Genomic DNA, 27,949 nt, shown 5'->3' on the forward strand with positions numbered 1-27,949 from the left:
ACCTATGTTTTATATATGTTTTGACAGAGCACTAGAGAATGACAGTCACGCCGTGCTATGATATGTTCCTAGATTTTATGAATGTTTTAATAGACCACTAGTTAATGACAGTCACGCCTTGCTATAATATATACCTAGGTGTTATGCATGTTTTGATAGAGCACTAGATAATGACAGTCACGCCGTGCTATAATATATACCTATGTTTTATATATGTTTTGATAGAGCACTAGATAATGACAGTCACGTGGTGCTATAATTTATACCTAGATTTTATGTATCTTTTGATAGAGCACTAGATAAAGACAGTCACGCCGTGCTATAATATATACCTAGGTTTTATAGATGTTTTGATAGAGCACTAGATAATGATAGTCACGCCGTGCTATAATATATACCTAGGTTTTATAGATGTTTAGATAGAGCACTAGATAATGACAGTCACGCTGTGCTATAATATATACCAAGGTTTTATATATGTTTTGATAGAGCACTAGATAATGACAGTCGCGCCGTGCTATAATATATACCTAGGTTTTATAGATGTTTAGATAGAGCACTAGATAATGACAGTCGCGCCGTGCTTTAATGTATACCTACATTTTATGAATGTTTAGATAGATAACTAGATAATGATAGTCACGCCGTGCTTTAATGTATACCTAGGTTTTATAGATGTTTTGATAGATAACTAGGTAAGGACAGTCACGCCCTACTGTAATATATACACATGTTTTATGTATGTTTTGATAGAGCACTAGATAATGACAGTCACGCCGTGCTATACTATATACCTGGATTTTATATAAGTTTTTATAGATACGTAGACATTGACAGTAACAGCCGTGTTATAATATATACCTAAGTCTCCCTTATCAGTGTTCCCTACGAGACAGATTGATCTGACACAAGCATACGGGTGGGAAGTAATTGATTACTAATGACATAACATTTATTACCATTCAAATTAAGGTTTGGGTGTCACTCAGGTATTTTCATGTTGTTTTCGTGCATACACTACCACGACAAAAATATTTGATGTATCGTTCTCTTATCTCTCCTACCTGCTTACTTCCTGGTACTTAGCTGGGTAGATTAGAAAAACTGTTTTCAGTTCAACATGGCGTCTGGCCGGAACATACATGGAACCCTAACGTTAATACCTATGGCATTTGTTGCTATTCTGCCTCTTTTTGTTCATTCATCATGTAAGTAATGCCATGCCAATACGTGTGCTATATTTCACTTTAACAATTTAACTGAAATGCCATGCCAATACGTGTACTATAACTCACTGAAACAATTTAACTGTAATGCCATGCCAATACGTGTACTATTACTCATTTTAACAATTAAACTGTTATGCCATGCCAATACGTGTACTATAACTCACTTTAACAATTTAACTGTAATGCCATGCCAATACGTGTACTATAAATCACTTTAACAATTTAACTGTAATGCCATGCCAATACGTGTACTTTAACTCACTTAAACAATTTAACTGCAATGCCATGCCAATACGTATACTATTACTCATTTTAACAGTTAACTGTGATGCCATGCTAATACGTGTACTATAACTCACATTAACAGTTTAACTGTAATGCCATGCCAATACGTGTACTATAACTCACATTAACAATTTAACTGTTATGCCATGCCAATACGTATACTATTACTTATTTTAACAATTTAACTGTAATGCCATGCCAATACGTGTACTAAAACTCACTTTAACAATTTAACTGCAATGCCATGCCAATACGTGTACTATAACTCACTTTAACAGTTAACTGTAATGCCATGCCAATACGTGTACTATAACTCACTTCAACAATTTAGCTGTAATGACATGCCAATACGTGTACTTTAACTCACTTAAACAATTTAACTGTAATGCCATGCCAATACGTGTACTATAACTCACTTCAACAATTTAACTGTAATGTCATGCCAATACGTGTACTAAAACTCACTTTAACAGTTTAACTTAAATTCAATATCATACACAATTGTAATTATAATCCATTTTTTATATTGCACTATTGTTACGTTCAATGCTATAACAATAACTGTAATCAAGGTAATTGTTGTTTGAAGTTTGTTATTTATAAGTTGTAGTTCGTGTTATCTTACGAAGAAAAAGATTAAAAGTAAATCAATATCTGGACGGAGTGCGTTCGAGTGAGATAACATTGTTAGGGTAGGAAGTAAAATCTACTGTAGGTCGGGGTACCTGAACCATACATATGTTTTGGTCTTATGTTTGATAGGACTTAAATTTCCGATCTGACGAAATGTAAGCTAACCAGCGACGTGGAAGTCTCCTCCGCGTGGAAAGGAAGATATTCAGATCAGGGGTTGTCAGGTTTTATCTTGGTTTCATGTGTACAGCCAATATCTACACCTTTTTGTTGCATCTGTTGCATTACCATTACACAAATGAGAAGTAGTAATATACGTACATTTTTTTTATAGACTCAACTTAGTCTTATATATTTTTGTTATTCGGCACTTATCTTCTGGTTGTTTACGAAAGTTATCTATGTTAAATAATTTGAAATTTGATTTTTGTTTTATATATATATATACACAAGTATTTTTTAAATGGAATGAATCCTATATTTATTCCCAAAATAATCAAACATGTTCTCATTTAATGGCTTTATATCTTTATATTTGAATTTCATTAGAGCAAGATAAATCTAAGGGGTTTTAAAAAACTAAGCAACATTATATCTACAATTTTTTTTAAACATGCATAAACATGAACCCAGCAGTATGAGTCACACGCTTGATAAATGTTTTATTTTTATCATTTTGATAGATAATCTCGCGTTTGGGAAACAAGCGTCACAAAGTACAAATTACCTGGGCTGGTATGCTAACAAAGCAGTAGATGGTATCATAGGTAAAGACGTGTTGGCTCATGGAGGAGGAAGCTGTAGTTCTACTAATCCGAACGGATCAAGTGAGGCATGGTGGATGGTTGACCTTCAACAAATATCAAGGATAAAAACTATAAATATAACGTACAGACAGTTGTGTAAGTAATAATTAGGGGACGTATCACCTAGGACATTATATATGGCTGTGCGTCTATCATAGTAAAATGTATAAAAAGGGTGAGAAAAGTTGCAAAATTGGTTACGGCCTTTTTGTGTTGGCACTGACCATAGACAATTTATATACAAAAGTGTTTTAGCCCACGAAGCAAACGATATAGATAATGATATATAGATGTAGATATTGCCTATCAATTTGTATGAGGTGAGATAGTAAGATTTCTGTGTACAGACATATACTTAAATGCTTATATAAGAGCAATAGGATATCGCATGATTGTTTTTGTCAGAAACATTTAGGATAAGATATGGTACAGGGTCATCCTAAAATGATCTAGTACGGGCCATGCTTATTCAGGTATCGAACGTGTATAGTCTATTTATAGCATTGTCTACTGCGGTAAGTCTTTACCTGTCACAAGTATATCGGGTCAAGGCTATGATATTTTTATGTACGTTTGCGATATAGATAAACATTGTCTTTTAAATTTGTCACCAAGAACCTTGTTTTTGTACTTACAACATATTCGGTGCCACTGTTGGTATGTAGAATTGGTTTTTATTTTTTGTATTAATATATAACAAATTATAACTTCAATGTGTACTTTTTATTTTTATTTTAAGCAATGCATTAGATATATCTTATTATGTTATTAACAAACATAAGCAGTCATGTAAAAAACTCAGACACTTTCGTCACCGTTTAAAATCGATACTAGAACAGTCGGTCCCTTAAATATTTCCAAAAACATCTTTGTAAAATGTTTCAGAATTATGCGTAGCGCATGTAGGTAAATACATTGAATAAGGAATCAATAGATATTAACACGAAAAAATCATCAATTTTATAAAGTGTTTTAAACATTAAAAATATCGCACCAGGAGCTTTTGACCTGGTACCTTATACACCTTTTTAGTGTAGATATTAGAGTATTGAGCTTATTAGGGCTGGTAACAAAAACCTTGTCAAGTCATTCAGTTTCACTTCAAATATATCGACAATGTGCTGTCTAATAAAGAACAATACTTTTATTGAGCACATCGATCGTAGATACCATTCTGAGCTTGAGACAAAGGACACAGCATACTGTTCAACTCCAGCTGCTCTCCTAGATCTTCCCGTACAGCATAACCAACAGGGACGGCTTATAACTAAGCTGTACGATAAGCGGGACGATTTTGATTTCCCGATCGTGAACATTCCCTTTCTTGGTAGTAACATTTTTGCTCCATCTACCCTACAGTGTTTACATGTCGCATTTAATTATGTATTCAAAAGCTAGTTCTAAATATCATGACTTCCGTTAGAGATGTCAACTGCTGACTTACAAAATAGAAAATATGGTTTTCAAAGAAGTTGGTTGATTAAGAATATGGACAAATTTTGTGTTCGCCATCATGATCTCATATGGAAATATACTACAGGTGTATTTCTTTGTGTTATAGAAAGGTCGATGCTTTTGATTGTGCTAATGAGTGAGTCTTATTGTATTGTTTTCCCTACCAGTGGTTTCAATACGTGGACGTTACACTACCTTGTTTTGACCTAGATTTACATCGCGGGTGTCGTCAATCAACCGGAACACGGTGTCTTATTCTCCTAGTTCCTTTTCAAGAGTCTTCTTGTGAACCCTTCTTTTGTTAATATTTGCCATGGTTTCATTGTTGGAGTTCGAATTACGTTTTGGACACTTCGGTATTCTCGTGTTGTTTTCAATCAAACTAAACCAAACTCTTGAAGTTGTGTTTTGTCGATAAAATCTATGTATCGTGAAATCGTCTTCATTGTAAAAACTTTTTTATGGAATCACATTAAAACCAATTGATATTGCCATTGCTTTCTTGCACGAAAATTAAAATAAAAGTTGTTTAATTTGATAACTAAATTTCACGTGTTCATTTGAACGTATATCAGTATTTGTACATCTCTAACCTAAAGTAAAATACGAAAAAATATATCCTTAAATGCATTTAATATTCAAAGAAGTGCATTTCATCCTTCATTAAAAACACGTTTTTTCAGATCCCTTTCGACTTTCTGGATTTTATCTTTATGTTTCTAATACGACTGCTGTGGATAATCTACAGAACACTGGACATCTGTGTTACCATGACGACACAAAGAACCCGGATTTTCCATCAGTAAACCAATCTCGTTCTTGTCCCGTTGACGGGATATATGTCATTTTCTACAACAGGCGTCCCGCTGAAAATGGACCAAAGTCTGATTCACACTACTCGACAACAGACGCTGTTGTTGAATTATGTGAGGTGGAGGTGTTTGGTAAATATATATATTAACCAAACCCGTTTTTATAAATGCAGAACTAGAAAGATTATAAGTTATCACAAAATCAAACGCCATTTGTCCATCTACGATTACTGTTTCAGTTTTCTTGAAGGAGCAGTAGTTGTGTTGTGTTGTTCAATAGTTATAATCATGGTTTTACAAGCTAAATGTATGAATGCAATTCGAGCCGATTAGGATTTTGCTACTTATTGATAAAGACATGAAACGTAAACTATTTTTTCCCTGCTGCTAGGATGTCCCGTAAATAGCTTCGGACCTACCTGTAATGGAACATGTCACTGTGGCTCGAGTGGATGTGATCCTGACACTGGACTATGTGACGTCACTGGCTGTCAGAGTGGATGGATGGGGCTAACCTGCTCAAATGGTGAATTAACTTTTTATATATTATCCATTAGTATGGTATAATTGCTAACAACATGTCGTTCTCAAAATGGTTCATTCAAATTACTATCCTTATTTTGAATTGCAGGTTAAGGCTTCCAACAAGTTAAACTGTATTATTAATATATTTAATATTTGCTTAGGTCCTTTTCGAAAGAAGTAATTGGTTAAACTCACATGATGCCACATCTTTTACAGCATTATAGTTATTCACAATTTGATTGCTTAACAATAAAATAAAAAGGAAACAAGACAATCACAGGGGTAGAACTCGCGACAGTTGCAAAACCTACACTTCACCAATATTACTTACTATACAGAAACTATGGAAGCTCCGCAACAAAATAAGTGTCCAATTGATGGCAGCTAAGTGAAAAATCAACCTGAGAAGGGAAGTAACCCTAAACTAGAACACATTCTTGCAGTTGCTTAATCTTCTGTATACAGAAGGGGGGTTATAAAATCTCAGAGTGGAACCCTTTTTCGCAATTACAAATGATGTAGTGCACCTTTTACCTTAATGTAAATTTTAAACTCAATTGTTTTTAGTGGCCAATATCACGCTGTGTGATTGTTTACAGTATAATGTATTCAAATCAATTTTCAGTATGACTTAGCGTGTGTTCTTTGCTATGAAAATATTGATTTAGCGTGTGTTCTTTGCTATGAAAATAAACTTATATATATCTTTGTTTATTTTTTTGCAGAATGTGAACGAGCAACATTCGGCGTAGATTGTAGCTCAACATGTCATTGTTCCACACCCGGATGTGATAGAGTGACCGGAAGCTGTACAGTGCGAGGATGTGAGGCAGGATGGCAAGGGAATGCCTGTGATCATGGTAAACTTTGTTTGAGTAACTAACTTATAGCATTGTTTTATTGGTTTGTTTTTATATTTTCATGATCTTAGCTGTTAAACACAAACAACAGTTGAAGTTCAGATACATAGAAGGCCATTTAGGTTTTTCTACATTGCAAGTAAATTATCCACAATAATGAAATGTATCTTTGTTAAATGTTTTAGTATTTGATGTTTTTATTATTTATATCGCGCTAGCTGGTATATACTGGTCTTTTGATATAATTTCATCATTTGCAACGTGCTGATTATCTAACGGAGTTATGCTTTTCATTAAGAGTGTGAAACTGAACGATTTGGCAAGAACTGTTCACAGACCTGTCACTGTGTTTCATCTAGTTGTGACCAATTCAATGGGCATTGCACGCACACAGGATGTGAACCTGGATGGACAGGAATGGCTTGTGATCAGGGTACTAAATTAATGTATTAATCAAAGATAAAGTCCTCGGTTTAAGTCAATTGATGCATTGATAGAAATATGTTTAAAAGGAAATTGTAAAGAACGTGTCGTATATCAGATTGTCAATTTCACAAATTGGTTTGGTTTACTAGATTTTTTTCTTTATGTTTGTTTTAATTGCTGCTTTTATTGTAAAAACAAACCTGCAATACTTTTAAATTCATGTATATTTCTCTACATTGTCCCCTATACTGTATAACACGAAATGTTCGTGGGTAGTTTCCTTCGTGGTTGGAAGCCTTTTAGATCGTTTCGTGGTACAAACTTTCGTGGATATCCCCTATTAACAAACAGTAAACACGTATATCATTTAAATTCGTTGTATTTATTTTAATAGCAACCACAAATACCCTGAATGTTTATATACAACGAACATTTCATGGTATACAGTATATAAACTCTCTAGTAGATTATACTGGCACCGAGTAAAAATTATATTTCATACCTTGAAAGTATACTGTTCCGATATATATATATATGTGTTCCATTGCGGGTAGCTTCAATATAAAAAATGAGTATATACTTTGTTTGACATTGTCTTTGTAACAAACTTACCGATATGTTGTTAACATTGTTTCAGTCTGTACCACCGGACACTTTGGGAGGGACTGTACACAGACATGTCACTGTGCTATTCCTGGCTGTGACAGATTCAGTGGACTGTGTACCCATACTGGATGTGATGCAGGATGGGAAGGTCCGACTTGTGAGAAAGGTTATACAGCCTTTTGTTTGTATTGTGTAGTCATCATCAACCATTTCATATAACTAGACGGGTATTTTATTCCAAAGATTATTCATAAAATCAAAATCTGCCAAGCAATCTCTAAAATAACAGGAAAACGTGTTCAGTATACATGTATGCAAGCTATATCAATAGAGAAAATGTTCTTGCTACAAGTTAAATTATGTGTCCTAAACTGTCATTCTTATTCAACTAAATTATCATGAAATGTTGACATATCACAATAGCCTGATATAAGTTTCATTACAAATCGTCTTCATTTCATGAGAAGTGACCTTTTCGTGATAATTAGGGCGACTTGTCAGAGTTTAAGTTGACCACAATGGGTACTGTTTGTTATAATGAGTTATGCATACAATACAATCATTTTAACAGATCAGTACAGAAATTTAACCCAATTCTTAAAGTAGATTACGAATACACTATATATTACGTACACAAATTTTAATTGCTAGCATGCGACATTGATAAATATGGCCAAGATTGTAAATACACTTGCAACTGTGCTACTCCCGGATGTGACGTCGTTACTGGTTATTGTATCGTGCCCGGATGTAGTGTTGGATGGGAAGGTGCGACTTGTGATATAGGTAAATGATATGTTAATCAAGATCAATTTCTACGTTAATGGAGAATAGTTTATATGATTGTATATTTTCATAAACTTACCTGTTAAACACAAACATAAATTGAAGTTCAGATACATGAAAGGCCATTTAGATTTTTTTCTACATTGCAAGTAAATTATCATCAATAATGAAACGTATCTTTGTCAACTGTAGAAGTATTTGATGCTGTTCAAGGTCTAATTTGCTGTTTGAATAATTTATACCGCGCTAAATGGTATGTACATTTTTGTTTATATAATTCATCATTTGAAACGTGCTAATTATCAAACGGAGTCTTGCTATTCATTTAGAGTGTGAAACTGAACGATTTGACAAGGACTGTTCACAGACCTGTCACTGTGTTCTACCGGGTTGTGACCGATTCAATGGGAACTGTACACATAGAGGGTGTGCATATGGATGGCAAGGAATGGCTTGTGATAAGGGTACTACGTTTATGTATTAAATTAAGATTAAGTCCTCGGCTTGATTGTCTTACTAGAATTGTAATGCATTAACAGAAATATATTTGAATGGAAAATGTTCAGAATGTGTCGTATATCAGATTGTCAATTTTACAAAGGGGATATGAGCAATTGTTGTGTAATAATGTGTTGCATTATTTCTTTATGCTGGTTTTTTCTTTCTTCATATATTGTAAAAGAATATCCGACATTTAAAGAAGTAATTAATTTTTTCTACACATTGTCTCCTATATATAAACCACCTAGTAGATAATTATATATATAATTCTGGCACCTTACAAACATTTTAACAGATCAATACAGATATTTAATCAAATATTTACATTAGATTATGAATACTTTGATCTTACGTACACATATTTTGATTGCTAGCATGCGACATTGGTAAATATGGCCCAGATTGTAAATACAATTGCAACTGTGCTACTCCCGGATGTGACGTCGTGAGTGGTAACTGTATCGTGCCCGGATGTAGTGTTGGATGGGAAGGGTCAGTTTGTGATATAGGTAAATGATATGCTAATCAAGATCAATTGATACTCTTTGGTTAAATAATTAACACGAGCTGTTAGCTTGCTAATACTTATTATACATCTTTATAAATCTTATGTAAACATATAACAACTGATTCGAATTAACTTTAGATGTAAGGTTACTTATACCTCTGATATATGTATGTTATGTAAAAATATATTGAAATAAGATGTTGTATACATATTCATGTAATTTTTTATTTATCATATGTTTAAAATACAATATTAGAGTAGTTGTTGATGAGATATCCTGATTTTGTTCATTTTCGAAGATTTGTCGATTTTACATGAAACGAAACTCTTCCTTTATATTGTTTATATAATTCAGCCTGCAACGTCAGCTCACTTGGTAGTAACTGTACCGAACCCGGATGTAAAAGATTTACCGGATTTTGTAACGTGTCAGGGTGTAATGTTGGATGGACAGGGCCGTCCTGTGACAAAGGTATTCTAATAAATGGGTTTTTTGTAGTTTACGTATCAACATATTTCAAATATATAATTTACGTTGTCTGCTACATCTGTTTGCTCTTTCCATCTTTTTCGTCTTAGACTAATTGAATTTCAACCAGAAATACGCTGAGTAAGAAATCGGCAAAGTTTATGAAGGAACAGCAACTTACTGAAAAAGAAATATTTTCTGCGTGCACCTTTACCTTAGCTGATATTTGCTATAACAATTAGAATTCTCAATGCGTTCCACAGCATGATTTGGTTAACATACAATTACAGTAATGGTTTTATTTTCCTCAGAATGAATTGTATAGTACTGATGGTTAGTTAAAAATCAAGATACTGGTTTCATTTGTACATATATAGGAAACCAATCGCTTCTTTATGTCAGCATATAACTAGTCTTAACAAGCCCCCTTAATAGGGAACAAGACATACTACTGATACTAAAAGTAGGTGTGTTCTGATATATGTAAAAATGCATTGGTGTAGAAAGATTGAATTAACGATGTTCAATTTTGATACCAAGAATCTGTAAAATATATTAATCTTAACAAAGGAATATTCCATAATATGCTGCTGTTTCTATTTATGTAGCATCGATTAAAATAAACAGGAAAGACAATTCGATATGTGGTGAGGTACGTACAGATGAATTCGAAGCTTGTTATCCTGTTGGTATAATGACAAAATTCAAAATATATATATCTTAACCTTTTTGGATATTTAACTCCGATTGCCACTTAGTACAAATGTTTCAAATATTACAACTGATCTCTTTGAACATGAATGCTGAATTTTAAATCAGGAAGAAATATACAAGAAATTACACGTATACATGTAATTCTGTAAATCATGGAAGACTTGTTTATTTAATTTTATTTCAGAAATCAGGGCCCGATGCTTCAATTAGCTACGCACTGCTTGGAGCATTACTTTTTATTTCAATCGGGATCAACATAGGATTAATTATTGACCGTCTAAGGTATGGCGAGGGTGTGTTTATTAACCAACGTTTTCGTTGTTGCTCAAAACGTTACCTTTTTATACATGCATGTACTATGCCTGGTTCAAGATTATTTGATCTACCTCAAGTAGCTTTATGAGCTGGTATATAGCTTTAAGTAAAAAAAAAAAAAATCCCGCATAATTTAACCGAATAACTTTATGGTTTGCTCTACATGTCTTTGCTACCAAAGTCATGTGTAAGGTATGATCCCAGAGTTTTTAGACAAAACAGATGCATTACACACTTTTCAAATTTTATTTTCCAAAATTTAGTTTTCAAATAAATTATTTAAATGTAATACAAAAGAAAAACTTGAACAAGAGGAGTTCTTAATGTTTAAGTCTTGTGCTGTACCACCAAAACGTACAATTGGTTATAAAAGTGAGGAGAAATAAAAATAAAAAAGGAAAATAAATAAATTTATAAATAAACTAAGAATAGGTCACATCTGAGAAGAAGTATGTATCGTATCCATGATTATTAATACAGGTAACACATGCTTGGATGAAAATATTTGTCAATAAGGAGCTTATATTTATAAAATATGTTAGAGTTGATAAGTTAGAGGTGAAAATGTTGTTGATTTTTGTTTTCATTTATACCTCTCTCATTTTCACGCTTAGTCAAAGTTTACTAGATTCTGTCTTTATATTTGACATACTTGAGTAAAAATGATAGTTTGTGTTTTGCACAAAAAGGTGTAATGCAAATGCATAAATCACAAAACTAAATTAAAAATGCAATTTAGAACAGACAAATGTTGACAATGGATGCACGACACACACAAAGTAAAGTAAATTACTCTGATCGAAAACTGGTACTAAGTATAAGTATACAGTTAAGTTACATTGATAATATTCTGAATATTTATGAAATGAGACATCTGTACAAGAATCTACCAACTGAAAACACCTGTCATGAGACCATGAATACACTTTGAATACAACGATTCTTTAGCAACCAGTCAGCTGATTTCACACACAATGACAAAGTATACTACTATGCCTAGTATCGTTCCTGAGAAGAGTTATCTCCCCTTCTCCGAGATAACGTAGTTGCGAGAAATAATAAAAAAAAACATTACAAAAATCATTAATGTGCTATTATTATCTTGTCTTTTAGTTTGAAATTAAAAAAGAAAATATTTATAATATTGTCATATTAAATACTGACTTCCGACTCGCAATCGGTTCCTCGTGGTCAGGAACTTTCCAACTCCCAAACGTTCGGCTGGGTAATCCCCGTGATAGCAACTTGCACATTAAACCCAGAGAACTTTGTAATGGCACAGGTTACCTCATTCATCAATTTATCATCATTTACATCTGCAGTTTTTTTTGCAAACAGCATTTTCAACGACTGTACATTTAACTTCAAATGAGCTCTTTGCCTACTGCCGACGGGTGTCCTGGATAGTGATAGATGATTTGAAATAGTGCGGAATGAAAGGAATATCAAGTGTTCGTTATTATTAGGTTATATATTTTTCGTTTCAACAAAATCAGCTGATCGGCGGAAGTTGAACAACTGAAGTTTGTGTGTAGGCTGCAGTTCTGGCTGTTCCCTTTTTACGGTTTTCTGTCTGATACTGATATAAAAAAAAATAATTTTACACAAAGTGTTTTTTATTGTAGTTTACCGTAACGCAAATATATGAATTGAATGGATTCTTTTTCATGTACATTACGGCAATGATTAGCAGTAGCTAACACGCTCCACAGGATATGTAGATCAGCTACTGCTATTCATTACCGGATATGTAGATCAGCTCCTGCTATTCATTACCGCAATGTACATGAACAAAAATCCATTCAATCCCTATATGAATAAAGCATGTCAACATTACTATAATACTTTGACTTTTTTTTTGTTGGCACACGATCATTCTCTTGATGTTTTTGATTGAATGTTCACTGTGAAATTAACCTATGAAAAACTAATTTCAGAACAAAAATGAGAACGTCACCGCCTGGAAGACCTGACAACGAAATACATTATCAGAGTAAATATTATTCATATTGGATTTATTACATGAACCTAACTATTGTACATTGTAACGTTTGAAGATGAGAAATATGATATATTATTAATAATGATGGGCAATTTAGATAAATGAAAATTAGCACAGGAGTTAAATATATATATATACATTTGATTTCAGATTGATAATGCATGTTTACTTATGATATATTTATCTTTAGCAATTTTCTTTTCCAGATACAGTGAATGTCAATGAGAACTACGCCAATCTTGATTCATCGAAAATTGAACGATCAAGCAACATCTATGAGACCATAGGCACGTAATGTGGCTAAGATAGGCAAAAAATACTATTTTACTTATTGATTTCTGCTGAACTAAAGTTTACATTCTTGCTAATATTTGTGATATACATGTATGTGAGAACTATTGACGCATCAAAACAAGCATGTATGATACAGAAATGTTTGTTAACTTACAATAATAAGAGCGAAGCTCTTTAATGGTAACACATGAGTGCGTAAACGGAGTTGCTTCCCATTGCTACACGTTGCCTTTAATTTTTTCGTCCGGAAGTAGACGTCCAGTGGGGAAACAGGAAGTGTATCCTTGAAGTAAAGACAAATGTGTTTCAACCCATCCATGAATATCTTCATATAGTGAAAACAATCTTCATGTTTTATTACTTGTTTATTTAGATAAAAAATAATATACATTCTGAGTGAAAAAAGTCTATCACATAAAGTGTGATAATAACAGGCATGAAACTTCGTTCAGAGATTATCATACTATGATGTCACAAGCACGTCACAATCAGTCGGCCTTCATCGGTTATTTTAGGAAGGATGGAAAATTACCGGAAAATTCAGGAAATGACGTCCGTTGCATTTATCTCTTTGTCGGTGCTTCAAGACTTTTTTTCTCATTTTTTTCCACAGGCAAAAAAACAAAAAAATGCGGATATTTTCTGAAGATTTTATTTGTCATCAACCAATGCAAGTTATGTTGATATTTCTACCGGGAGATATCTTCAAAAAGAGATCATTTAAAATTGCATCAGATTTTGATTTCCATTTGTTGAGAATATGAACGAAATAATTAACATTTTTGAAAGTCTGGATATAGTCTTTACATTATTTATGCATCATCACTCATAAACGAAGCAATGGAAAATGCATTTATTACGAAATTAACAATAATTTTCCAGACAACCAACCCAAGTGCAATGCCCTTTTTCAGCAACGTATTACTTTTTCACAACGTGTGCCGATTTATAACGAGTTACAGACAGAAACTGTAATTTTATTTGGCATCATTACCTGTAAAACCTCGGTGACAGTTACAAAATTTGAATTTCAATCCGGTGTTTCAGGATGGAACAGTAATTGAGACTACATATCGATATAAAGACAATTTCAGTAACATCAAGTATTACAATGTTTTCTTTTTTAATTTCATTTTTTCTTTTACTAACATCTCTATACATTTTCTTAGACTAATCGTCAAATATGTAATATGCACTTTTTTCTATAGCAATTACCAAACAGTTTTCCCCCAGGTTATCTCAATCATTCTTTTTGTGTCCTGACGGAAGCACGCAGAGGGTTTAATTCTGAATATGGGAGGAAGCTGGAGTATCCGGAGAAACCCCGCGTGGTCGGGCAGGTGACCTCTCAAGAATCCGGCTATCTTGGTGAAGACGAGGCCACTATCTACTGCGCCACCCAACCCATCATATACGTTAAACACAGGAACAAATATCTACTTCTACTACTGGAAGAAAATATCATTGTGAATATATCTTTACCAATCTTCAATGATATAAAAAATCTATATACGGGAGACCGGGGCAAGTTCGGCCATCCCTGATATTGTTTTGTTTTTGAGCTAATATTTACAACTTAAAGGATCTTAGCACTTTAGTTGGCTAGGCATTCAACCACGAAAAAATGGCGAGGTAAACTCTAATGTAAAATGACTTAACAAGAGAAAAATACTTTTGAGAAAATCCTGATCTCGCTTCTAGTTATGCGAACTTTTTGAAACGGAATTGCTACTTTTTACAGTCAAACGTGTAACACACTGACAGCTTCAAAGGATAATACATAAACGCCAAGCCAATCACTCACTACCATATTGCTGTACGATAAGAAGTTATTGAAATATCAATTTGGGCCCGAACAGGTTCGACCAATAATACCGTGGCAAGGTCGGCCCATGTAGTTAACACATACAAAGTCGTAAAATTGGCGGTAAAAGCTGACGTTGCATTCTTTATGATATCATGATTAAGCTGATTCTATTGAGGGGCGAACTTACCCGAATGCCTGTCCGAACTTAACCCCATGGCGGGGATTGTTCGGCCATCCGATCTTCCATTAGGAAAAGTTAAATAATTAAAAAAAACCGGACGTGCTGCCATACTTCCTAGAACGGACTTTAATTAAAAAAAATGTCGAACTTGCCCCGGTCTCCCTATTGTTATGTCGGTCTTAATCTCATTAGAGCTTGAGTTTTATTGTTATTCCTCGACTAGCCGACTTTAAATAAAGTTTATCTGATCTCATTCTGAAAGTTGTATTCTGAATCAGTAAATATCAGAGATCAACAAAGGCTACGCTCTTTTAAGGATTTGCCTTTTCATATTAACACTGGACATATGATATTGACTAAGGAACAAAACTGTCTTCTATAATATTTTTGCATTGATCAGTGATAAATTGTCGTAAACACGCATACAAATTGTCCCGTCTATCATAAACAATAAGGCATACCTGCTGATAATGAGACAGTGCCAGATCTTCGAGATGGTTCATCAAGAAGTATCATAATTGTGACAAGATCTCAAACCGTCAGTATCTTTAGAAAGTGCAAAGTATGAATTATTTTACATTAATTTTCATAAAATTATTATTTCATTGACATTTAGTAGTTTGGGAGATATCGCTTTTTTAACTCACTGTCACTGGAGGAATACAATCTTTTATGAATTGTAATTGTTATCATTATTATCCTGTTTGAAGTGTTTTTGCTTGACCGTTTGACTATATATATTGAAAGATTAAGAGAGTTACAAGAAAGCTGGTTTTAGCACAGAATACATGCTTAAAAAAGAAGTTTTTGACCTTAGTACCACGTATGCCACCTAAATGAGCAATTTTATAAATTAGCGCTTCCTAACCTCGTTTTTTTTAAGTGATCATTTTACACTGAAGGTAGACTATCATTCCCCGAAGTTAATCTTAATCTTGAAGCCGAAATTCAATCTGGAACGGTTTACATTAAAGAAGTGTCATGTTAAGACATGGAGTTTTATTCATTTGACTAAGTCCGGCCTCCTTCCAAGCAGGCGGTCGGGTTTCGATCCCCGAAGTCGCCGTACGCATGGAATATTTAGAGAAAGTGTTTTTCTCCTGTCCACACAACTCCAACAACCCAGGTGGAGTATAACATGGTCTGGGATGGGTGTTGCGGTATCTGTGCTGTATCATTCAAGTGAGGTGGCACTATAAATGATACCGTTGGAAGCACTGTCCCACTACAAACAGAACACAATACATCTCCAGCACACACACAAGCATACACACAGAGAGAGATGTTGGCCAGGTGGCATAGGACTAGTAGTAAGCGCCTGATAAGACAGCTCCTGCGAATTTCTCAATATTGTATTGATTAATATCTATATATGCTAATTGTATTGACTGTAAAATTGTATATCTGTGTACTGTAAAGCGCTTTATGTTAGGTATATAGGGCGTTATATCAAATGTTGTATAATTATATTTATTTATTTTATGTAAACCAGATTCACTTCCAACGCCAGGTAAAGGTATTGTCCTGGATATTCGATTGTTTCCCCTTTTGCAAAATTTTGTAATGTAGGTAAATTAAATCTAAGAACGACATTTCGTCTAAAACCAAGTTGGCTTTACTTTAATATGAATATTTTACTGATAGTTTTATAGATCGATATAGAATATCGAAAGTGTGGTTGGACCCGACCACTTCATAGAGAATAAAGAGAATCATATTTAATATGGATGAACAGATTTGCGTTCACACCTGCATAAATGTTCAGAATATTCCGTAGTTATAAGTATTAAAGTATCAAATATTTAAATTCCATGATATTTGCGGAGTGAATGTCTTTGTATCCATAATGCAATCGGATACATATATATATGTCTGCTTCCTATGATAAGCTCATGTTATTATAATAGGAGAGGGCAGCGATTGCCGAGTGGTTCAGGTGTCTGACTGTCTACGATTACTAGCCCTCAACCACTGGGTCGCAGGTTCAAGGCGTACGTTGAGGAGTTGACAGATACTGAATGAGAAATAATTTTATTTTAATCGAATGAATAGTTACTTGTTTTGAGCTATGCTATTTTAGGATTAATGTATGTCCTTCATAAATCTTATCAACGCACGAATTGAACATAATTTGTCTGCTGTTACGTGTGTATTTGCGGAATATTGAAAATGTTTCACAATAAACACTTGTTTGATACAAAAAATGTCATTTGTAACCTATTGTTCGCACACACTCGCGATGATACAAAAGTTACGTCACCATGCTAATGTACAATGCGTTCTTTGTATCTCGGTACCGTTTCCAATAACTACGCAATAATCTCTTATCTCTGCTCGCCTACATATTCTTTTTGTCGACGTCGATCGATTTGGACAAGAACTACGCATATTTCGTCTGTCCTTCAGCATGGCATCTAGCAGGAGCAAGCACGAGATCCTACAAATTATTGTCATAGGATGTTTGGCTGTTTTCCCTCAATTTGTTTATGCGTCATGTAAGTTACACCTTATAATATACTCCAGAAACAGAAAACTGAGTTTTACTATTTTGCACTTAAAGTAAATCAGTTTAGAGTTAGAAAAATATATTGTAATTTTTTATTAGATAAAACCAATTTCGCGTATTTACGACTAAATTAATGAAATACGCCTTGTCAGACTTCTACGAAACCCCATAACACTCTTAATATCAAATGGGTCGTGGCGATTTCAAATATTATATACATTTATGGGTTTTTTGGAAGTTGAAAGTGTACTTGGCTAAATTTATAGCGACACATGTATAACTAGTTTTGTAAATAAAAGCGTACTGCGTTTGAATTTCGATCAGTATCTACATGTCGTAAAATACTATTGTAGTTTAGATTGTTCAACTTCACATTTAAGTGACGTTGCACATTAGATACAGGTTTCAATTTTGTTCGGATACAATGCCAATTAAACGATATGGTCCTTATTGGCCGGTCAGTATGGGTTTTATATCACAATATATACCAAATGGGAGCTGACATAACTCTTTAGTTTCGGGTATATGCTTAGACTGTAATGCGTGTTTGACTTTAGAGATACAATTGGTAAGAGACCTATCCTAAATGCTATATAAGTATGGTGCATGTTACCAGTGAAATGTGACCAGTGTTATGATTAACTTAGTAATGATTGAGCTCATTCTAATATTAATTACAAATTCCATAGTTGAGTACAATTTGATAATAATAGGGGGTGTTAGAGTAAAACCAAATGTAAACATTGTTATTGTTATATAAAAAGGCGGCAACAAATATATATATTCTGCTTTGCTTTGTTAATATCTTTTCGAAATTTGTATATCTTCCCCTAGAAGTACTGTTGTTATGAAGTTAAAATCATCAGTTATCTATTTTTGTAAAATATATACAAAATGTAAGAAACAAAACTATCTTTTTCATTCTGAATGTTTTACCCCGGTCTCAGTGTTCTTACCCTTGGTGATCAAGCTGGATCTCTATTTTGCGTTGATGCCTAATCAATATTACCAAACTGTCTGGTAGTTTTACGTGTCATTTCGCGGGATGTTTGAATTGCATTGTAATCATCCGCGCATTAACAGCTTGAAATTGACAATCTGCATTAAAAATGTTCTGTTTTGTTGTTATGTGTATTGTTTTGATGTTGCTAGATGTCTGATGCTGAAGATAAAATATAATCTACTCTACGAATTACGTTGTCTTCTTTGTAACTAAAAGATGCGAGAAAACAAAGGCAATTACCAGTAACTGAGCACGATGGGGATATCGCAGTCTCGGGCTAAGATATCCTAAACGACGACAGAAAGTGTTGTGGTAGCAGTCCCCCCCCCCCCCTTTTTTTTTAAAAGATACTGACGTATTATACAAAAGAAATCCATCAAGTTCGCTGCTTGCATTAATACTATTTGTGACATGCGTATGATGTTTGTGATTTATGGGTTTTAGTGCTCTAGACTCGCTTTCTATATTCTTGTGTGTTTGGTGTTCGACGAACGTTATCGATATATTTCATACCATACACCGATACACCAACTACATGATATATTTGTGATTCATTCAGATATATTAATGCCAGGTGAGTAAATGTTTAAATAAACTACATTTTCCAAACACATGCTTCGACGGAGAATATCTAAATCAGATGGATGCTGTCAGTTTGTTGACGTTCCAAGCAACGAAATCAAACGTTTTTGTCTACGAAAATCAGATTTAAAAATCCTCTATGAGCTTTATAGCTGTGTAATTGCTTAAAATGCTTTTATAAAATGTAAGATTTATTTCATGTTAAGTCAAACTGGTCTAAACAAAGTTACTCGATTCCTTACTTAATGTGGGACTCAACTTAGCAAAACTATACTTTGGTCAGGTTTTCTTTTTTAATGGTTGTTTCCAACTTTTCTTTTGAAGATTTAGTGCTAGAGATCATAGATAAAGTCAAAACCTAGAAGTTTTGGTTTGGTTGGTTTGTGTTTTACGTCCTATTAACAGCTATGGTCATTTAAGGACGTGTTTTGGTGGTGGAGGAAAGCCGGAGTTCCAGGAGAAAAACCACCGACCTGCGGTCAGTACCTGGCAACTGCCCCACGTAGGCCTCGAACCCGCGACCAAGTGGGAGGGCTAGTTGTAGCAGATTGTCAGACGCCTAAACCACTTGGCCCCTGCGGCCCCCGCCCTCGCCTAGAAGTTTCATCTCTTTCAATATTAATGTTTTATTAGTATTAAATATTCAGATCTTTTCATTTCAAGTTCAAATATGCCACGATACTTGATTCGGCCTCAAACAGAGTCAAGTAAGGGTATTCGTGTATATGTATACAAGGAGGTAATGTGACTATCGGATTGAATCATTGATTGATCGATCAATAAGTAAATCTTTTTAAATGAAGTGCCCATCATAAAGCGTAAATGCTGTTGTAGGGCAAACACATTTAACACTAGGCCAGGTCTGACGACATCACACAGGTCATCAAAGAGAACACATATAGGATTGCAGCGAATTTACACGGCTAACAGATTAAAAGTAAAAGACCTAAGACCCTTTAAGATATTATTTGAATTAAGTCAGTATAAAGTATGTTGTGTGATAAATAATAAAGTAATCTAGAATTTGTTTTAAGCATACCAAAATAATGAAACTTCAAACGAAATGCCGCCCTTTTTTCCTTAAAATACTATGCCAAACACACATCCTCGTATTTGTGCGTTATTGCTGGTCACGGAAACCATCCCAGAATAAAAAAAACCCAGATCATTAAAGTGCACGTAAACCGTTCTGGAGGTGAATGGTATGCCTGTTCCTAGATAAGGAAGATAAGGTGTCTATAACCTCGCCAGATATTTTCTCGAGAAACTCGTGGTGTCGCCACCTGCTCAAAAATGCTGAAGACCACGTTTGACGCTATTTTTGTAACCAGTGATTCTTCACAAAACTGAGACAGGCGGTATGCAGCAAGGACACCTACGAAGACAAAAAACTAACTTATAGTTTTAATTATGAATTAGACCATATAACAAATTAAAAAACTGAACTTATTCACATCCTTCAAAACACTAAAATGGTTCGCGTCCTTCACTCTCAAGCATACATGCAGTTCATATACTGAAATTCATATCGGTGAGAGCTACGAACATTGTATGTATATTGCTGGACATTTGAAGGCACGGCAAAATTGAAAAGTACATTTATATAGAAGAGCTACCCGTGCTCTCCAGTTTACGATGCGGTTTCATATGAAGAATGAAGATATGATGACGGGCGGTGGCGCAATTCAAGACAAAAAATCGAACTCAAAATCAATAAAACTAAGGCAAAATACATGATCAAAGAAACGATTTAAATTGAAACCGTTGAAAAGGCACAAAGAGAAAACGAAAAAGATCATGTGTTGCTGATTAAAAAACGCTTAAAAATACAACGAATAAAAAATTAGCCATTGCAACGAAAAAACTACAAAAGGATATTGAGTGACAAATTTTCATCTTTTTTTCCATTATTTTTCAAAAGTGATTCTGTAAGCAAGACAACTTGAAATGCACAAATTATTAAATAGTATGTTAAGCCATGCATAACACGTGTTTTTCTTCTTTCCTATTTACAGACAACATGGCATTAGGAAAACCTACATTGCAAAGCTCTACTGAGAGTGGATGGGTTTCTGACAAAGCAGTAGACGGTATAATAGGGGCAGACGTCGAATCCAATGGAGGAGGAAGTTGTAGTTCTACTAGACCGTCCTGGTATGATGAGGCATGGTGGATGGTTGACCTAGAACAAATAGCAAGGTTACAAACCATAAATATAACATATAGACAGCTTTGTAAGTTACAATTATGAAAACTATTAATACGAATCCATTTACACGGGTGTATGTAATTCAACATTATTAGATAATGAATTAGAAAAAAACGCAGAAGTGATTATGGTGTGAGAAGAATTTCTGATTAAATATTTTTTTCAATAAAATAAAATAATACATCCTCATCCAACAGTCGTATATTTTAATAACGCGAAATATTAGCATTGCAATCCTAATACGTGTAGGAACAAAAACACATCGGATGCATATGTAGTTTGGATGCTGGATACAATTTTGATATATGTGTATAGTGAGTTATGTCATGATTATTTGAGATTATAATTGTATATGTACTTCAGCTTGGCAATGTTTAATCATTTTAATATGATGAGGATAGTGGATCTATTATTAAAGTTTTTAATGATCTTATAGGAATAGCAGGCGGAATAGTTCTGGCAGTATTCGTACCGTAAATAATATAATAATAGGCACAGACGCTTGCTTTTTCATACATTTTATGAACATATTCCAGCTTATCAAGTAAAGTCAGTAGACTTTCTTTAATATCGAGGTATGTTATCTGCATTCAGAAAGTGTTTAGCGGATGTTGAACTTTAAAGTTTTCATCAAAAGAGCAATCGGCATTAAAATAAAAAGAACCTTAAGGTAAAATAATTCTACTTCTCATTGAAGTGAAAATGGGAATACGAGTTACAACTCAATGGTTTAAATTCAAAACCCTGCTGATAAGTGACTAGTCCGCTCTCTACACTTTGCAATTCGGAATGTGAATCAAAAGGTCAGAATATGTGGGAATAATAGGGGGCATAGATATTTTTACATAGTACGAAAATATTACTGAATGCGCTTTTTATTCTATTTTCATTAAATAATAAATGTTCATTTTCATTAGTTGATGATGATGGTTTCAAATGTATCAACTTGTTTTACGTGTTTCTTGTCTTTTAGGAACAAACTGAAATAAATGAATAGATAAAACTCTATTTCAGATCCCTTTCGACTTTCCGGATTTTATCTTTATGCTTCAAATTCGAGCCGGGTGGAAAATATACAAAATACAGGCTATTTATGTTACCATGACAACACGAGGAATCCGGATCTACCGTCAGTCAACCAATCTCGTTCTTGTCATGTAAACGGGCGATACATCACATTTTATAACAAACGCCCAGCTGATAATGGACCGAAGTCTCATCAATACTACTCGGCAACAGTTGCTGTTGTGGAATTGTGTGAGGTGCAGGTGTTTGGTAAATATTAATCATAACCTTATATTGAATAATGTATTAGGAGAACGAATTCTACATGTAAATATACCACACAGTAACGAGTTAAATGGCCAGATTGTTATTGTTCCGTAATTTCGAAAGAAGCTGTCAGATAATCTGAGTAGTTGAATAATTACAATATTTAAATAATAATCTGACAAGATATCCATAAATGGGTTGATGTGTTATTATGTTTCTCTAAATGCATAGTTATATATTATGTGCGTTTATAGAATTAAGGAAGCTGTTGCAATGTATCTCCGAATAGGATGTCCAGTAAATCACTTTGGACCTGCCTGTAGCAACATATGTCATTGTGGTGTGGGAGGATGTGATCCTGATGCCGGACTTTGTGACGTCAATGGATGTCAGAGTGGATGGAAGGGAACAGCGTGCTCTGAAAGTAGTTCTTTTTTTAATTTATTCATTAATAGTAGACATATTTTGCTAGTGACATGCAGCTGCACGTATGTGGACGCAAATACTTGTTAGCGGGGTTCTACCACTATTAACAAAATAATGGTATAGCCGTTCCAAAAGGTTATTTACATTCGAAACTTGAAGAACTGTGTAAAGACATGAGGCGGTTTCTTATTGAGAAAGGTACCATTCGAGAACAATTCGAATGTCATGGCAATTACTCTTTATTGTAGTGTATAATGATAACGGGTGGAGTAGGGTATATTCATTTATTTGAAAGGTCTGTTAACTGGCGAAAAGTGACACTGATTACAAAGTGTTCTTACCAATAAAATATATAGCGAACGACGAGGCTTTTGTCCTTCTCAAAATTCAACAGTAAATTTAATTTAACAAAGAAGAAATACATATTATAGATTGAAATATTGCCATTCAATTGAAATCATGGTAGCCGTTTCTGATTTCTTTTATTTCAACACTAATTAAGGATAATGACATGAACGTTTGCATCGATATTATTAGCTTTCTCTGATATTATTATAATATTCCCATCTTCCATTGACCTGGTTTCAATATGAAAGGTTGGGACGTCAGGAAACTATGTTACATTAATGACTATAACACGTCATCAAAACCATTGATTAAACTGAGTGCTTGAATTACACGTTTTTGGGGGTTATAACACAAACGATAGTCAAAATAATATTTTGCATCTTTACTGCAGAATGTGAAATCGGCGAATTTGGTGTAGACTGTAGACACACGTGTCATTGTTCCTCACCCGGATGTGATAGATTTATCGGAAGCTGTACAGTGCCAGGATGTGAGGCAGGATGGCAAGGGAATGTATGTGATCAAGGTAAGATTGGTTAAGTTTAAATAACTAATTACTTTCATTGCTAGATTCATTAGGTTTGATAAGTAGTTTAACACATATATATATTTACTTACCATTTAAGAAGGATAGTAATCGGGTTTTTTTATATTATTATTCATGAATCTAAAGAAGATTAAACAACACTTATTCAATGCATCTGTACTTCTGCTATTACGATCGTATTTTGTTGCTAAGTGAAATATTAAGTCGTTCAGCATACCAAGTGACGTAATAGATCTTTAACAATGAAGATGAAAGCACGCGTGTTTTGTAAACATAACTTCTTAATCTGTCGAGCACGTTGTAATATGTTAACATTACCTTTGACCCAGTCGAACATATAGTCGCCATTCGGTGGATTCTGCTTTCGTGACACATCGTGAAATCGCATTATAATAACGTAAACTTGGCTTCAAAACTGATTCTAGTAAGAAAAGTAGCAGTCGGAAAAATGGCTTTGAGCGCTTATAATTGACATAAATATTAGTCATTGCAATTTAAAATATTTTCATACAATATACTTAAAAAGATTACGAAATTTTATCACTTCAATTAACGGCAGTTTCCCGACAGACTGTGGCATGGTCACTTCCATAACAGAACAAAATCGACATTGAAAGGAGAGTTATATTTCATGTATACAACTTACCTCCGGAAATGAGAAATTCAGTCAGGCCACGATATTGTCACATTTTCAATGCCAATTAAGCGTTAGCTAGCCCATGTTTACTAAATGATTAACACGAATCAAGACAATTTATCGCATTGAATGCGTAAAATACATTTCCTTCTTGTTAGTAAAAACACATATGATAGTCAAAAATCTTCGTCTCCTTAATGCAGAATGTAGACTTGGCACGTTTGGTGTGGACTGTATCCACACGTGCCATTGTTCCACGCCCGGATGTAACAAAGCTACCGGAAATTGTACAGTGCCAGGATGTACAGCAGGATGGCAAGGGAATTCCTGTGATCAGGGCAAGTTTGGTTAAGTTTGGATAACAAGTTATTTACATTGCTAGATTCACAAGGTTTAATAAGTTTGCGTTTTTACGTTTATATCATACTTAACTAACACATGCATGCTTTGTAGTAGGTAAGTATTTTATACGTGGCATGCAAGGATGGTAGTAAATTATCTAGTTTATGTCATTATGAAAGGGTCCAAATAAGATAAAACATAAAATCCATCTGAACACTGCAGGTTGATACCGAGTTGGCACTTTGAAGCTACTATTTATCAAATGATTCTATAAATTAAAACATTATTGTGAATTATTTAATATAATATATTGAATGGCAATCACATTTAATTAAAAGCGATATTCAATGTTACTTTTAAAATGTTTTAGGAAAATGCTTTTATTTTAGACTTGTATCAGGCAAACTGTATGTGTTTGCCGACATATTTATATGAAATGAAATCTATAATATGAAATAAAAAAAGGTCGACTTTAAAAGCAGAGTAACATTATTCACCTGTTCTTTGGAAACAAGGAACTCACTCGAGCTTTCCGTCTTTGTCACGTTTTTTATGTCATTTACGCGTTAGCCTGACCATGTTCACATCAACGTTAACACGTCATCAAGAACCCTTTTGCAAACAAAACTGCGTCAATGACATTTGCTTTTCGTTAGTACAAAACAAGAGATAGTCAAAACTGTTGGCTCTCTTTCTGCAGAATGTAAACTTGGCACGTTTGGCGTGGACTGTAGCCACACGTGTCATTGTTCCAAACCCGGATGTGATAGATTTATCGGAAGCTGTAAAGTGCCAGGATGTGAGACAGGATGGCAAGGGAATGCCTGTGATCAAGGTAAGATTTGTTAAGTTTAAATAACAAATTACTTTCATTGTTTTGATAAGTAGTTTTACATATATATATATTTACGTACCATTTAAGAAGAATAGTAATCTTTTGGATTATCAATCTAAAGAAGATTAAACAACACTTATTCAATGCATCTGCACTTCTGCTATTACGACCATGTTCTGTTGTTAAGTGAAATATTGAGTCGTTCAGCTTACCAAGTGACGTAATAGATCTTTATGAATGAAGATAAAAGCACTCATGTTTTGTAAACAGAACTTCTTACTCTGTCGAACACGTTGTAATATGTAAACATTACCTTTGACCCAGTCGAACATATAGTCGTCATTCGTTTGATTCTGTTTTCGTGACACATCGTGAAATCGCTTATGCATTATAATAACGTAAATGTGGCTTCAAAACTGATCCTGGTAAGAAAAGTAAGAGCCGGGAGAAAGGCTTTGAGTGCTTATACTTGACATAAGTATTAGTCATTGCAATTTATAATATTTTCATACCAATATACTTAAAAAAATTAGGATTTTTTATTACTTCAATTAACCACAGTTTTCCGACAGACGTCGGCACGGTCACTTACATAACAGAAAAAAATCGACTTTGAAAGGAGAGTTATATTTCATGTATTCAACTTACCTCCGGAAATGAGAAATTCAGTCAGGCATTTCGGCCACGATATTGTCACGTTTTTAATGCCAATTAAGCGTTAGCTAGCCCATGTTTACTAAATGATTAACACGAATCAAGACAATTTATCGCATTGAATGCGTAAAATACATTTCCTTCTTGTTAGTAAAAACACATACGATAGTCAAAATCTTTCGTCTCCTTAATGCAGAATGTAGACTTGGCACGTTTGGTGTGGACTGTATCCAAACGTGTCATTGTTCCACACCCGGATGTGATAAAGCTACCGGAAGTTGTACAGTGCCAGGATGTACAGCAGGATGGCAAGGGAATTCCTGTGATCAGGGCAAGTTTGGTTAAGTTTGGATAACAAATTATTCACATTGCTAGATTCATAAGGTTTAATAAGTTTGCGTTTTTACGTTTATATCATATTTAACTAACACATGCATGATTTGTAGTAGGTACATAATTTATACGTGGCATGCAAGGATGATAGTAAATTATCTTGTTTTAGTTATTATGAAAGGGTCCAAATAAGATCAAACATAAAATGCATCTATATTAACTGATTATATAAACACTGCAGGTTGATACCGACTTGGCACTTTGAAGCTACTATATAATATGTTGAATGGCAATCACATTTAATTAAAAGCAATATTCAATGTTACTTTTAAAATGTTTTAGGAAAATGCTTTTATTTTAGACTTGTATCCGGCAAACTGTATGTGTTTGCCGACAGATTTATATGAAATGAAATCTATAATATGAAATAAAAAAAGGTCGACTTTAAAAGCAGAGTAACATTATTCACCTGTTCTGTGGAAACAAGGAACTCACTCGAGCTTTCCGTCTTTGTCACGTTTTTTTATGTCATTTACGCGTTAGCCTGACCATGTTCACATCAACGTTAACACGTCATCAAGAACCCTTTTGCAAACAAAAATGCGTCAATGACATTTGCTTTATGTTAGTACAAAACAAGTTATAGTCAAAACTGTTGGCTCTCTTTCTGCAGAATGTAGACTTGGCACCTTTGGCGTGGACTGTAGCCACACGTGTCACTGTTCCAAACCCGGATGTGACAGAGCGACCGGTAGCTGTACCGTGCCAGGATGTGAGACAGGATGGCAAGGGAATGCCTGTGATCTGGGTAAGATGAGTTAAATTGAATAACAAAATACTTTGATTTCTGGGTTTTATCTATAAGACACATTTGTAATTATTTAGTTTTAGATCGGATCGGGTTTACACGTTGTTAATGACAGGATTTGTAGACATCATTAGCTACATGTAGTTATATGATACCTGTAAGTATTTGTGTTTAATTTTAATACACAGAGTCTAGATAAGATAAAGCCTTTTTTTTTTTTTTTTTTGTATCAA

The 27,949-nt window shown here is 34.1% G+C and overlaps 2 protein-coding genes and 1 long non-coding RNA gene across 3 annotated transcripts; all 3 read left to right on the forward strand.

Annotated features, from left to right (window-relative positions):
* The first annotated feature begins 1,114 nt into the window (after nucleotides 1–1,114).
* LOC110453046 (fucolectin-3-like) lies at nucleotides 1,115–5,369 on the forward strand. Its single transcript, XM_021501866.1, has 3 exons — nucleotides 1,115–1,208; nucleotides 2,831–3,049; nucleotides 5,092–5,369. The coding sequence occupies exons 1-3, from the start codon at nucleotides 1,121–1,123 to the stop codon at nucleotides 5,367–5,369; spliced, it is 585 nt and encodes a 194-aa protein (XP_021357541.1). The 5' UTR covers nucleotides 1,115–1,120.
* A 314-nt stretch (nucleotides 5,370–5,683) lies between these two features.
* LOC110453047 (multiple epidermal growth factor-like domains protein 6) lies at nucleotides 5,684–27,826 on the forward strand. Its single transcript, XM_021501867.1, has 17 exons — nucleotides 5,684–5,746; nucleotides 6,471–6,605; nucleotides 6,904–7,038; nucleotides 7,669–7,803; nucleotides 9,299–9,433; nucleotides 9,788–9,982; nucleotides 13,139–13,219; nucleotides 17,122–17,205; nucleotides 17,563–17,709; nucleotides 21,321–21,539; nucleotides 22,529–22,789; nucleotides 23,076–23,210; nucleotides 23,952–24,086; nucleotides 24,948–25,082; nucleotides 25,787–25,921; nucleotides 26,772–26,906; nucleotides 27,582–27,826. The coding sequence occupies exons 1-17, from the start codon at nucleotides 5,725–5,727 to the stop codon at nucleotides 27,728–27,730; spliced, it is 2,373 nt and encodes a 790-aa protein (XP_021357542.1). The 5' UTR covers nucleotides 5,684–5,724; the 3' UTR covers nucleotides 27,731–27,826.
* On the forward strand, nucleotides 10,804–13,595 carry LOC110453052. Its single transcript, XR_002463248.1, has 3 exons — nucleotides 10,804–10,897; nucleotides 12,868–12,923; nucleotides 13,139–13,595. It is a non-coding gene; the product is annotated as an uncharacterized LOC110453052 (long non-coding RNA).
* Nucleotides 27,827–27,949: the final 123 nt, after the last annotated feature.

Source organism: Mizuhopecten yessoensis, unplaced genomic scaffold (assembly GCF_002113885.1).
Source record: "Mizuhopecten yessoensis strain PY_sf001 unplaced genomic scaffold, ASM211388v2 scaffold7069, whole genome shotgun sequence".
Taxonomy (NCBI): domain Eukaryota; kingdom Metazoa; phylum Mollusca; class Bivalvia; order Pectinida; family Pectinidae; genus Mizuhopecten; species Mizuhopecten yessoensis.

Coding starts and splice junctions, on each gene's coding strand:
- LOC110453046 (XM_021501866.1), top strand. CDS start 1,121: ATGGCGTCTGGCCGGAACATACATGGAACCCTAACGTTAATACCTATG. Junction 1,209..2,830: donor TCTTTTTGTTCATTCATCAT/GTAAGTAATGCC, acceptor TCATTTTGATAG/ATAATCTCGCGTTTGGGAAA. Junction 3,050..5,091: donor TATAACGTACAGACAGTTGT/GTAAGTAATAAT, acceptor ACGTTTTTTCAG/ATCCCTTTCGACTTTCTGGA.
- LOC110453047 (XM_021501867.1), top strand. CDS start 5,725: ATGGGGCTAACCTGCTCAAATG. Junction 21,540..22,528: donor TATAACATATAGACAGCTTT/GTAAGTTACAAT, acceptor ACTCTATTTCAG/ATCCCTTTCGACTTTCCGGA. Junction 22,790..23,075: donor GTGTGAGGTGCAGGTGTTTG/GTAAATATTAAT, acceptor ATCTCCGAATAG/GATGTCCAGTAAATCACTTT.